The sequence below is a fragment of the Hordeum vulgare genome, chromosome 7H (genome assembly GCF_904849725.1).
Source record: "Hordeum vulgare subsp. vulgare chromosome 7H, MorexV3_pseudomolecules_assembly, whole genome shotgun sequence".
Lineage (NCBI taxonomy): Eukaryota > Viridiplantae > Streptophyta > Magnoliopsida > Poales > Poaceae > Hordeum > Hordeum vulgare.
In genome coordinates, this window is record NC_058524.1 from 522,754,292 (window position 1) to 522,768,183 (window position 13,892).

Here is a 13,892-nt window from a genome sequence, read left to right on the forward strand (position 1 = left end):
TGGTGACGGTGGAGCTGCGTGGTACTCCGACAGGGCTTCGCCAAGCTCTACGGAGGACGAGGAGGAGGAGGAGTAGGGTTGCGCCATGGAGAGGTGAAACTTGTGTGTCCAACAACACCAAACCCTTGGGTTTATATAGGAGGAGAGGAAGGAGGGTGCGCACCCCTAGGGTTTTCCACCCTAGGTGGTGCAGCAGCCCTAGATGGGCAAGGGGCGGTGGCCAAGAGGAGGTAGGCGCCCAAGGCAGCCCCACGCCTAGGGTTAGACCACCCTTACCCTCTTGTGAGCCTTCGGCTGAGGTGGGAGGCGCACCAGCCCATCTAGGGGATGGATCCCTTCCACCCTTGGCCCATGTAGCCTTTTGGGGCTGGTGGCCCTTCCCGGCGGACCCCCGGAACCCTTCTGGTGGTCCCGATACGTTATCGGCGATTCCTAAAACACTTCCGGCGATCAAATCCTCATTCCTATATAGGAATCTTTACCTCCGGACCATTCCAGAACTCCTCATGATGTTCGGGATCTCATCGGGGACTCTGAACAACCTTCAGTAACCATGTATACTATTCCCATTACAACCCTAGCATCATCGAACCTTAAGTGTGTAGACCCTACGGGTTCGGGAACCATGCAGACATGACCGAGACACCTCTCTGGTCAATAACCAACAGCGGGGCTGGATATCCATGTTGGTTCCCGCATGTTCCACGATGATCTTATCGGATGAACCACAATGCTAGGGATTCAATCAATCCCGTATGCAATTCCCTTTGTCTACCGGTATGATACTTGCCCGAGATTTGCTCGTCAGTATCCCTATACCTTGTTCAATCTCGTTGCCAGCAAGTCTCTTTACTCGTTTCGTAACACATTATCCCGTGACTAACTCCTTAGTCACATTGAGCTCATTACGACGATGGATTACCGAGTGGGCCCTGAGATACCTCTCCGTCACACGGAGTAACAAATCCCAGTCTCGATTCGTACCAACCCAATATACACTTTTGGAGATACATGTAGTGCACCTTTATAATCACCCAATTACGTTGTGATGTTTGGTACATCCAAAGTACTCCTACGGTATCCGGAAGTTGCACAATCTCATGGTCTAAGGAAATGATACTTGACATTAGAAAGGCTTTAGCAGACGAACAATACGATCTAGTGTTATGCTTAGGATTGGGTCTTGTCCATCACATCATTCCCCAATGATGTGATCCCATTATCAATGTCATCCAATGTCCATGATCAGGAAACCATGATCATCTATTGATCAACGAGCTAGCCAACTAGAGGCTCACTAGGGACCCATTGTGATATATATATTCACACATGTATTACGGTTTCTGGCTAATACAATTATAGTATGAATAATAGACAATTATCATGAACTAGGAAATATAATAATAACCACTTTATTATTGCCTCTAGGGCATATTTCCAACATTACATGCCTTAGGCTTTTTGTGCTGGCGTCGATGCCGAACGGGTTCGTCGCCACTTTTTTTAACCGGTGTGTCATCATAGCTCTTCCCTGTGACACCATCCTCTTTGGGGGTATCCACCATATACACGTTGTATGTGGAAGTGGCAGTCTAGCATCCAGCCGTGGGAGCAACGGCTGTATTGACAGTCGTGTCCATATCTTCGGTCTCCTCCAAGGAGAAGTCTAACATATCGGTTAGATTTTTGGTAGTGGCTATCAAGTGGGCGGTGGGTGGGAAATAAAGTTCCCTACATCTGGACACAAAGCCGAAAGGATCATAGATCGGGGCTGAGCCGTTCGAACTATCCGTACTTCGGGTTTGGACCAGCATCTTGTTTGACAGCGAGAGATTGGCCGGACTGTTATTTAGAACTTTGGCAGAGTTGATCTCCAATGTGAGAGCACAGGGAGTGTGTTTGGATGAGGTTACCCCCGGCTACTCGAACGTGAAGGTCGGATCCGTGCTCAAGGCTGGATCTCAGATAGGCACTATCCCAGACTCACGGTCGGGAGGGGAACCGAAGTCAAGCCTTCGGGGTTTCCGGGCTCTTCGGCCGAAGCCGAGATCCCAGCGAGGATCATATCACCTTGGGTGTCGGTGACATAATATAACTCATCGAACTTGAATCCCTGGCCTAGGGCTAAGCCATCGATCTGGTCATGGTGATGAATCGCCTTGAGGTGCGGGGCAGTACCGCCGAAAGCAGAAAGTTGGCCAAGGAGAAAGATATCCTCGGCCTTATTGTCTTCGGTGGTGACCAAGCGAGCCATTGATCCTCCTGATGATCCTTGAGTGGAATGTCAATGAAAGCGCCAATGTCGGTGTCAAAACCGACGGATCTCGAGTAGGGGGTCCGAATTGTGGATCTTGGATCGATGGGTCACATGAGACAAGGGATAAGATATTCACCCACGCTCGAACCCTCTTGATGGAGGTAAAACCCTACCGGCTCTAGTTTATATTGATGGTGTAGTACAAATTACAAAGTTGATCTACCTCAGATTGGATGTTGTGCTCTAAACCCTACGAGTAATGAGCTTAATCCGTCGTACAAACTAAAACCCACTGGTTTATATAGATATCAGGGGCGCTGGGGTTACACAACGTCGGTTACGCCAAAGAGGGAACATGTCAATCACTACGTGACCATGGAATACACGTCAACTCTTCGAAAGAGTCAATCTTGAATACAACATCACTTTATTTATCCGTAGCCTAATAATGATGATAGAATAGCCGAGGAGTCCGGCCCATAAAAATAGGTAAGCGGCCCGAAGACCCCAAAGTCCCGGACTCCCTCACCATCCACCTAAAAATCAGGAGAGGATGAAAAGTATTATTGGAAAGCCCATAACCATCCCATAATAGGTCTGTGAGTTTGGGTACCCTTTCAAGCTCGAGCTCATTTCAGCTCGCATGAACAGTAAATTCAAAAATATATTAAGAATGTTCATTAAAATCTGATTTTTTTTGTGATATACTTTCACAAATATTCTAAGTGCTCGCAAATTTTCATCATGAGATCACATTCACATGACAAAAAATAAAATAAAACCAGTGTTTCAAAATTAGAGCATCGTTTTTTTTTGTTTTGTCATGCCTTCCTCAAATGTGATCTTACGATGAAAATTTACAAGCATTTACAACATTTGTCAAGATTCATCATAAAAAAATCAAAAAAATTGTAAATGCTTTGATTTTTTTCTCCGATTTTACAGTTCATGCATGTGCATTTGAGCATGGAGCACGTCCTGTGGGTTTAGCATTTCTGATAGGTGCTCTAAGAGCATCTCCAATAGACGTGCTACAGCGCCGGCGTGCAGTTTTTTTTACAACACCGAAATAGCTCTTTTGCACATCGGACTACACAGTTACTTCACCAGACGCTGGAAATTTTTAGCATGGTAGAACGCAGCTTCAACATATACGGCAAAATAAAGAGTGTGCGCCTAGCAGAAACATTATTTTTACATTCAATGTGAAACAAAAAAGATCAAACAAAACAAAGAAGATCAAACAAACACAAAATAATTCATCAAAAAATAGTTTAATTATTATTACAACTCAAACAAATAATTAAACTTTAATACAACAAATAGTTTATAACCAATACAATAAATGTTTAGCACAACAAACATACAACATCATGCATTTTGTCACCCATTTCATGCCCACCACTCCTCGGTTAGATTCTTCTGAAGTTCGTCATGTGTTTCGTCACATCAAATGACATGATATGAGGCAACAAAGCAAGCCACCCTGTCGACCCTCCTTCGTCGGCGCTATTCGTCGACGGAACGGGGCGCTCCAGGGACGGCCGCGAAGAAGGAAGCGGCGGCGACCACCGGGGAAGAGCGGGAAGCGGCACGCGTGGGGGAAAGCGTCGAGGGGTCGTCGGAGAGGATGAAAAAGTCGCGCGCGTGAGTGGATATTTCAGATCTAGCTGTTGGTGAACATTCACACGAAGGAGTTGTTGTTCAGTGTGCGGTAACGGACGGTGGAAAAAAACCCAGCATGCAATATAATTATATTCGATGCGTTGAGTGGCTTTTAACGCGCGATTTTTACGTGTGCGTCGAAGTTGTCGATTCGGTCCCGTGCTTAAAAAACCGTTTTTTCTGGTACGCGGCTATTACTTAGCATCTCTGTTGTAGATGCTCTAATCTCGCGCGGTGCAGGTACTTTGGCCAACTACCGCGGCAGCGTGTCCTGTGATCGATCTCCGGACGCCGTCGGTTCGCGGGTCACAACTCACAACTACCGAGCTATACACCGCCCCGACCGCCAACGCTTTCGAGCTCATCCTACGCCCTACGACTCGTGATTTCCCCGCGCTTTTCGAGCGGCCACCAGTATCGGTAGCCCCGTCGGCCGGCCGAGACACACATCCACGCGTGTCTGCCACGCGGCCGCCATGGCTGCAGAGCGGCAGAGTACACGCACGCGCAGCCGCCGTCACCCAGCCTCCTCCATGGTCCATGCCATGCGCAGGTGGCACTGTGGGTGCGCTACTCGGCGATGGCAGAGCATATCCACAGCGACACATCCAGAGAGGAGAATCTAAACATCAAAATAGTACGTATAACGAAAAAGGAACCGCGACCGCGCAAGAAACCCGGAGCTGTACTCGTGCGCCAACCAACCAACCAACGGCGGCCGGCCGGCTACCGACCCCGTCGCCCTTTTCCGTCGTCGCCATCAATCAATCATCGAATCACCAAACAAACAAACAAACAAGCCCTCCAACCGAAACCTCTCTTGGCTTCTACGGAACACCTCCCCGTCCCGATACGCGATCCCCGTCCCACCACGCCACCACCTGGCCGCGATCACCACGCCGCTATATAGGACGAGATGCCGGCGGGTCGCCCTCACGTTACCTCGATCCCCTTCCACGTCCGTTCACCAGTTCTTTAATCGCGCCTCCCAATTTCTTTATCCCCGCCACGGAGATCGGAGATCATCACCCTATCATTCTTTACCTGCCCGCCTGCCCGGTGGTTGCACCGATCGAATGGAAGCCGCAGCGGCAGCGCCTCGTTTGACCTACCCTTCTTCTATACCACTCTGAGCCCGTACGGGGGATCGCTGGACGCCCACGCTGCTTGCCCGTCCGTCCGTCCGTCCATGGAACGCAGGTCAAAAGGAAAGAATAGTTCAACAGCCAAATGGGGCCGCAGTTGCCGTGTTGCTGGACTTGAGGCACCAGGCACCCCGTCCACGCCAAGCCACCAATGGAGACGCGCGCGGGGCTCCCGGACCGTAATGGCGGTGCCTTCTTGATCGACCGGGCGGCGGAGATGGACGGCCCCTTCGTCGTCGTCGGCCAGACGGGCACGGGCGGCGGCGAGGGCAGGGTCGGCGCCACCAACATCGGGAGGCTGCGGCAGGGGAAGGCCAAGGGGGGCGGCGTCAACGTCACCTCGTGGCACCTCAGGGTGTTCGCCGTGGTGGTCGGGGTCATGGGCTGCCTCCTGCTCGCCGCCTCCCTCGTCATGTCCGCGCTTCACCAGGTGCAGTTCCGGAACGGTGCCATCTCCGTCAACTTCAGGGGCCTCCAGGTATGCATATGCTGCCACCCCCGATCAAAGTCAGGAAATAAGCATGTTCGATCACGATCACCTATCTGTCTGGCTGGCCATCTCTGATCCTCTCGGTTTTCTTTTCCATGGCGTCTGAATTTGATCTACCTCTCTGATTATATACTATCATGGATGTGCTCCTTCATACCGTCGCAGACTGACCTCAACATTTTGAATTTTTGCACCTTTTCTCTCGGCCTGATGAATCCATCTCTGTGAATGAAGGAGCTCAAGCAGAATTTTGTCAAGAAGGAACAGTCAGAGCAGATAATGCATGAAAGACTTTTGCAGATGGCAGCTTTGGCCACCACCAAGGTTTGATTCTGCCATCATAGCAATTACTACTACTTCACTAGTTACTTTCTGCAACTGTATCTGGGAACTTGGTATATCTGTTACTTTTTACTGATGCTGCACTTTTCCCTTCGTGCCAGTGCAGAACGAGACAGGCAGTGGAAATTTCGCACTGTGGGAGGAACCCTACAGACAGGCGCGGAAATGGACACCCTGCGCCGCCAAATACACCTTGGTCGAAGAAGGTGAAGCTTCATTCAAACAAGTGCAAATAGTTACTCTGCTTTTTTACCTTTTTTGCTCCCTGATGACACTGAATTTGGTTTAATCTCAGAGCCTAGCGAGAACAACAACGGCTTCGTTCTCATAAGCGCAAACGGCGGCCTGAACCAACAGCGTGTCGCCGTAAGGATACAGTGCTTGGATCCTCCTCACAAGATCAGTTCAATTTTGATACGTATTTAGTACCTAAACGAGCTTCATTCTTCCTCCAGGTGTGCAATGCTGTTGTCGTTGCAGCCCTGCTTAATGCCACGCTAGTTCTGCCCCGGTTTCTTCACAGCAGCGTGTGGAAGGACAAGAGGTTAGGAATTTTAACTGAACCGTGTGACAGATACATAGCACTAGTTATTCATCTTTCTACCAAACAGTAGTGATCATTCATCAATGAATTTGTGGGGTTAACTTTTTCTAGTATGCAAACGAACTTTGACAAATTTTGTCTTGTGTATCTGCCGTGTCTCTCCTTTTCTACCAGTCAGTTCGGCGACATCTACCAGCAAGATTACTTCGTGAACTACATGAAGACCGATGTACACATTGTGAAAGATTTACCACCCCATCTTCAGTCGCTGGATCTCGAGGCAATCGGCAGCCAAGTTAGTGCCTGAACCATGTCCTGAAAGTTCAGGCTCTCTTGTTCTTCAGTCCCCTTATTCATTTCACTCGTCCCCTTGATCACAACAGATCACCGATAACGAGATCACGAAAGAGGCTGAGCCATCTGAATTCATCAGAACTGCACTTCCCATTCTTCAGAAAAATGGCGTTGTTCATTTCCTCGGATTCGGTAACCGTCTCGGCTTCGACTCGGTTCCTGCCGATCTGCAGGTAGCATTTCATCTCCCTTGACATTATTTTTCAGTCAGATGAACTGATCGAACAATGCACAATGCACCACCGCCATCAACACGCCATTGTTGTTCCATTCGTCATCAGATGTTTGTTTGGCTCTGCAGAGGCTGCGGTGCAGATGCAACTTCCACGCACTCAAGTTCGCCCCGGAGATCCAGAAGCTGGGCTCGCTGCTGGTCCAACGGCTGCGGGGGGTGAGCGCGATGCAGACGGAGATGGACAAGCAGCTGTTCGGGAGCAACATGCTGGACCGGCCGTTCGGGGATAAGGGCAGCGACGACGCCGGCGGGCCGACCAGGTACCTCGCCCTGCACATGAGGTTCGAGGAGGACATGGTGGCCTACTCCCTCTGCGAGTTCGGCGGCGGCGAGGAGGAGAGGAGGGAGCTGCAGGCCTTCAGGGAGACCCACTTCCCGGCCCTCGCGGCGCGCCTCCGGAACACGTAAGCGCGCACGTCGCCATTGCCGCCTGCTACGCTGATCACGCTGTTCTGCCAGCCCAAGAACTTCACTGATTCGTTACTGATTATGTCCCAGCACGGTGTCGCCGGAGGAGCTGCGGAGCCAGGGGAGGTGCCCGTTGACGCCCGAGGAGGCCGGGCTCATCCTGGGCGCGCTCGGCTACGAGCGAGGGACGTTCATCTACGTGGCCGGGTCGCAGATATACGGCGGCGCGGCGCGGCTGCGCCCTCTCACGCGGCTGTACCCGAACCTGGTCACCAAGGAGGACATCCTCTCCTCCGACGAGCTCGCGCCGCTGAAGAACTTCTCCTCCCGGGTAAGCGAGCGATCGATCGAAACCATTTTCTCGTAGCGACCTGTTTCTGAATCCGAGCTCTCAGCTCCGTCGACTGACCTGCCACCGCACCGCATCGCAGCTCGCGGCGCTGGACTTCATCGCGTGCGCCTCGTCGGACGTGTTCGCGGTGACGGACTCCGGCAGCCAGCTGTCGTCGCTGGTGTCGGGGCACCGCGTGTACCACGGCAGGGGCCGCGCGCCGACGCTGCACCCCAACCGGAAGCGGTACGCGCAGATCCTGTCCGAGGAGGCCGGCATCGAGTGGGCCGGGTTCCAGAGGAGGGTCAGGGCCATGGTGGACGAGTACAAGCGGGTCCGGGCCCGGCCCAGGGGCCGGACCGTCTACCGGCAGCCCAGGACGCCCGGGTGCATGTGCAGGGCCGGTGGCGACGGCAGCGTCGACTTCTGAATTTTCTATTCTGATGAAACGACACGATGGCCGGCCATTCTTCTCCTTTTGCGGTTACTATTTGTTTCGTTCTTTTGTGCATAGCTTAACTTGTAATCTTTTCTGTAGCTCTAGGAACATGGCAGGTTCGGTTGAAAGGTATAGAGTACATGCGGTTTGATAGATTGTAAAAGAGGGGGTTTGCTAGGGAGAGTTGTACAGAAGATGACATATTACGTCTTGCTAATATTATTTGTTGGGAAAATCTAATTCATAGCGTGCGCATGGCTGCTTTGCCGTGCGGCGGGACGACAACGTGCGATTCTTTTTGATGTTTGAAATTTAAAAAGTTTTATTTCTGAAACCGTTAATTCAATCGATGATCCGTTTTCACCATTGGCTTTCTCGCGACGAGTTCTTCGAAACTAGATCCCATATCGATATGTTTCATCAACTTTTTTTTCCTGTTCATACTTGCCACATTTTTTGAACCCACTTGCCATATTATTAACCACTTACTTGCCTTAAAAAAATAACTTGATTGTCATTTTTTAATGTTGTTTCGTACAAAAGCTTTGTAACAGATTTCATTATACATGATATAAAAGCATGTCATTTGAGTAAAATTTAACTGACCGACACAACAAAATATTACGACAACTACGTTTCAGAACAATCAAATGTCCTTTTATTACCACACAACATAACAATTGAGGATAGAATTCAAAAGATAAATACATCAAACACCGTGACAACTATTTTTTTACAATGACTCACAAGTTGTATGGGACAATATGATAACGAGGTAGGATTAAAATGACAAGCACAAAAAATATATGTGGCAACTGTGATTTTATAAGCACCTACAAGCTTTATGAGACCACATGACAACTTAGTAGAATAAAAATGACAAGCACATCAAAACATTTTGAAGACTGCATTAATAAGCATGGACAATCTTTGCACGAAACGACATCAAGAAATATGGCAATTAAGTTATTTTTATTGAGCAAGTAAGTGGTTAATAATATAGCAAGTGAGTGGAACAATGTGGCAATTACGGAAGAAAAAAAAGTTTGTCAAAACATATCGACATGGGATCTAGTTCCGAAGATCTTGTCGCGACAAAGCCAACGGTGAAAAGAGATCATCGATTGAATTAACGGTTTTGAAGATAAAACTTTTTAAATTTCAAGCATTGGAGAGAATCTTTACATGATGCATGTGCATATGAGCCGCTGCATGGGAGCACCAGCATGCGGCGCCGCTGCATAGTTAAATCCTTATTTGTTTCTAAGGGTATGAGATATATGAAGAATTTTCAGGAATTTTCTGAGACGATCTTGCGGAGCTTTATTGAGCAGTTGAATAAAAGATCACCGGGTAGACCGAACCATCCAAGGCGGTTTACAGCTAAATGTAAGGCATGCTTCACTAGATTGCTAACCTTGAATTTCGAGCTCCTAAACTCATGAACCAAACTACATAAACTAAAACTGGGACGGGCTAGCTATAGGAGTTGATGAGCTGTTTGCGCTGGAGTCGGGCTCGAGTGGAACGCGCGAGACGGGCGATACGAGATGGCGAGTCTCCTTCGCCGCCGATATCGGCTCGCGGCAGCTGCGCTTTGCCGACGGCGAGCTTCTTCTCCGACGGGAGGCTCTCAGGTTAGTCCTGAGGGATGCGAGAGGGGTTACCATCGATGCCCGGTGCCTCCGTGAAGGGGAAACCCTAGATATCGGTGACATGGTGGCGTTCCCCTGTCACTTTCCGAGAATTCGAGATCGGCTGCCGGAGAATTGGGCTCCGGTGAGGGCGGTCGAAGAGACGGCGTCAGCCAGGGTGAGGGGAACGATGGGTGGGGGTGGTGTCGCTCCAGGTGGGGTCGAGGCGGGCCCTGCCTCCACTCCTGCGCCAATGGCGGATGGGCGACACGTGGGAGGAAATCAGAGCGCTCGTTTTGGTCCCGATGGCGATATAAAAGCCCCCACCGCGCCGCGACTTGACCTAGAGGAGTCATTCCCCCATTTCTGGTCGGCGCAGCCTAGAAACCCTAGATCGAGAGTGGTTGATTCCTTCGGTTGGTGGAGAGGGAAGGTTGGAGGAGATCTGAGATCCTTCGCGGTTGTGGCTGCGTCTCCTCCTACGATGGGGGATGGAGGTCGAGGCTTCCGAGGAGAGCGACGAGTGGAGCCTGGTCGTGGTGCTCGCGAGCCTGGTCATGCGCTTGGACGGGGCGGTGGCCGTGGTGGAGACCGGAGCAAATTCTCCTAGAAGAGGGATGATGGCAACAACAACTCGTCCACCTCCAATGTTGCCTCCGGATCTGATGATACCTCGCGATGGGATGAGGCTGTGATGGGGAAGGAGGCTGTGAAAGGTGGGATTTGGGTGCCCAAGAGCCATCGATCCTCTGGATCTGCTGGTGAGGGTGCGGATCGCGAGATCCCCAATCCTCCTCGTCGCAATCAAGGGAACAAAGCGAATCAGGTGACTCCTTCCAATGTTTTCGATCACTGTCTCATATGCAAGTCCCGTGAGCATGTTCCTGCGTTTTGTGCACAAGCTTTTTGTGAAAGATGTGGTAGATTGGGTCACCTTGCATCTGTATGTTGTGAGTTCTTGCCGTGGAGTTGTGTTGCCTCTATGTGTGCTTTTCAATCGAGGGGACAAGGATTTGACTATATACATGACTCATGTTCGGCTAATCAGATGAAGGAGAGATCTAATAACATTGTAGTAAATATCGCTGAAGGGGAGACATCTACTAGGCAAATGGAGCTTGACCTAAATGACTATCTGGCCACAGGATGGCGATGTTCGGCTCATGCTATTGGCACTGGTGTTTTTGTGGCGAGGTTTCCTAATCCCAGGGTTGTAGCTCATATTTGTTATGTGGGTCGAATTGTTCTTAAGACGAGTGGTGTTGTTATTAATGTGACTGAGTGGTCCTCAGCTGTTGGATCTAAGGGGGTGATGGAAGTGGCCTGGGTTAAGATTAGTAATGTACCTCTGGATAAAAGAAGTGAGAGAAATATGGCTTATGTTGCTTCCTTGGTGGGTGTTCCCTTGGAAATTGATTGTGCAACCTTACACCGCCCTGCCTGTGATAGGGTGAAAATTGGGTGCAGAAATGTTGATGATATTCCTTCTGTGGCTGAGGCTGTTCTGGGGGAACACTTTTATGATTTTTATTTTGAGGTGGACCAGATTTTGGTGAAAGACCCTAATAGGGGTGAATTCCTTCTTAGTTCTGTGAGGAGCAATGATAAGGAAAAATTTGATGATGTTGATACTAATGTGAGTAAGAAACCTAAAACTGATGAAACTCCCAGGGGGACTGAGGAGGAGAAAATTGATAATATTCAGACTCGGGAAAAAAGAGCAACTCCAAGAATCTCAAGAGAGCATAGAATCTGATGTTTCTTTGCATACCTCACTGTTGATTGATTCTATGGCTATGATTTTATGGAGGAAGAGAAGCATGTAAGTATTAAAGGTTTGGGAGGTGATATAAATAAAAAAATGATATCTCCTGAAAATAATAAGAAATCATTTGCTGATATGGTGAGGATTACTCCTAAGGTTGTGTATGTTGATGGTGAGATGGGTGAATTTGATGCTGGAAAGGTGGAATATAGGGTGGAATCTCCTGATACTGCTGTGGGAGTGGAGGTGATTCCTACTCCTCCCCTGGCTACTGAGGAAAATTTGAGATTCAGTCTTCGTAATGTGCAGAGAAAGATGGATGATGTCCAGTTGAAGGTTGTTGCTGCTGTCAAGAAGAGGAATGTGGAAGGTATTTTGCACTCACATAACTCTTTCGATGCTCTGTCTAATCCAAGTATGGTGTTAGCTGCTTCTAAGATGGGGGTTATTATTCCTGATAATGATTTTGTTAATATCGATGTTATTAGGGAGTTGGAGAAGTTTAGGAATAATAATTCTAATACGGAGAGAGAGGGTAGAGTGGAGGCACAGGAAAATGTGAATAATATGATGCTGATTAATGCTAATGGTGTAGTTACTCCGTTAGATTTAAACTGGGTGGAGGAATATAATGATGAGGATGATGAATTTACGCTAGTGCGGTCTAGAAAGAAAAATAAATTGAAAAGACCTATTGTGATTGCTAGACCTGTTACTAGAAGCCAGAAAAATGAATCATATTCGGCTAAAAAAGCTGGTGCCCCAACTGTGCTTCCTAGTAGGGTCCCCAAGGAGAGAAAAAATTCAAAAGGAATAATATGAAAGGGGTCTTTTGGAATTGTAGGGGAGCAGGTAGGAAAGGGATGGCTTCCTATTTTGCAGACATTATTAAAGATCATTCTCTTGATTTTATTGGTATTCAAGAAACCAAGAAGAAGGAGATTCCTGCTAAGTACTTAAGTAGAATGGATCCTTTTGGTAGTTTTGCGTGGAATTACTTACCATCTGTGGGGAGATCGGCGGGTATCCTATGTGGGATTAAGAAAGATAGCTTGGAGATGGTTTCCTGGATGATAGGGAGCTTTATGGTTCAGGCTAATGTGTTTGATGTGAAAAAAAGTGTATGTGGGATTTGATTGTAGTTTATAGAGCGACTCATGATGATCGTAAAGAAGAATTCCTTGATGAAATGCTTGTTACCTGTCGTAATATTGATATCCCTTATATTATTGGGGGTGATTTTAATATCATAAGTGGGATGCATGATAAGAATAAGAAACCTGGTAATCTCAAGTTTGTTACAAATTTTAATGATGTTATTCATTCCTTAGGTCTGAGAGAGATTGATATGAGGGGGGGGGGTAAGTATACGTGGACTAATAAACAGAATCATCCTACTTTGGAAAAATTGGATAGGGTGTTAATGAGCTTTAGTTGGGAAGATTTGTATCCTTTGGTTTCTGTTCGTAAGCTGGTTCGGGAGGTATCAGATCATAACCCTTTGTTGTTGTCAACAGGATCGGATGATAGGAGGGCTCTGTGAATAGGGAATTTATATTTGAGCTTTCCTGGCTTAAGAATGAAGATTTTTTTCCCAAAAGCTAAAAGTATTTGGGAACAATATGTCAGGGCAGAAGACCCTATTGATATTTTAAATATTAAGTTGAAGCGCATTAAGAAATACTTTAAAGGCTGGGGATCCATCAAGTTTGGACATAGTAGGAATAGGAAAAAAGAGATTAGAAGAGAACTAGAGGAGATTGAGAGGTTGGAGGAAATGGGCTCTTTAGATCCTGCTATGTATGAAAAGATGACACTCTTGTGTGTTGAATATAATGAGATCCTAGCTAATGATGAGCTTTTTTGGCTCCAACAATCTAATGAGAGGTGGCTGTTGAAGGGGGACCGAAACACAACTTTTTTCATAGAGTGGATAATGGTAAGAAAAGGAAGAATACGATTCATTCTTTTGTTAATGGGGATGTGGTAATTGAGGGGACCGAGAACCTGTCGAAGCATGCAACTAATTTTTATAAAGAGTTGTTTGGACCTGCTAATGGGAACATGTTTCACCTGGACCCTAATACTTGGTCGATGGAGGAAAAGATTAGTGTGGATGATATTGTTTTCATTACTAGAAAGTTCAAGGAGGAGGAGGTGAAGAAGGCCTTGTTTTCTATGGAAAGCAATAAAGCCCCAGGCCCAGATAATATTCCTGCTGAATTTTATAAGCATTATTGGGATTTTGTTAAATTTGATGTGATGAGATTGTTTGATGCTTTT

The 13,892-nt window shown here is 47.8% G+C and overlaps 1 protein-coding gene across 1 annotated transcript; it reads left to right on the forward strand.

Moving 5' to 3' along the window:
• Positions 1–4,844: 4,844 nt before the first annotated feature.
• On the forward strand, positions 4,845–8,450 carry LOC123412572 (O-fucosyltransferase 8-like). The gene is made up of 10 exons (XM_045105522.1): positions 4,845–5,545; positions 5,792–5,881; positions 6,006–6,105; positions 6,195–6,265; positions 6,355–6,443; positions 6,618–6,738; positions 6,827–6,970; positions 7,099–7,436; positions 7,531–7,771; positions 7,872–8,450. The coding sequence occupies exons 1-10, from the start codon at positions 5,219–5,221 to the stop codon at positions 8,199–8,201; spliced, it is 1,851 nt and encodes a 616-aa protein (XP_044961457.1). The 5' UTR covers positions 4,845–5,218; the 3' UTR covers positions 8,202–8,450.
• Positions 8,451–13,892: the final 5,442 nt, after the last annotated feature.

Bases quoted from the DNA above. Each gene is read 5' to 3' on its own strand.
- LOC123412572 (XM_045105522.1), top strand. From the start codon at position 5,219: ATGGAGACGCGCGCGGGGCTCCCGGACCGTAATGGCGGTGCCTTCTTG. The intron at 6,106-6,194 runs GTGAAGCTTCAT...GTTTAATCTCAG, and splicing joins ATACACCTTGGTCGAAGAAG to AGCCTAGCGAGAACAACAAC. The intron at 6,971-7,098 runs GTAGCATTTCAT...TTGGCTCTGCAG, and splicing joins CGGTTCCTGCCGATCTGCAG to AGGCTGCGGTGCAGATGCAA.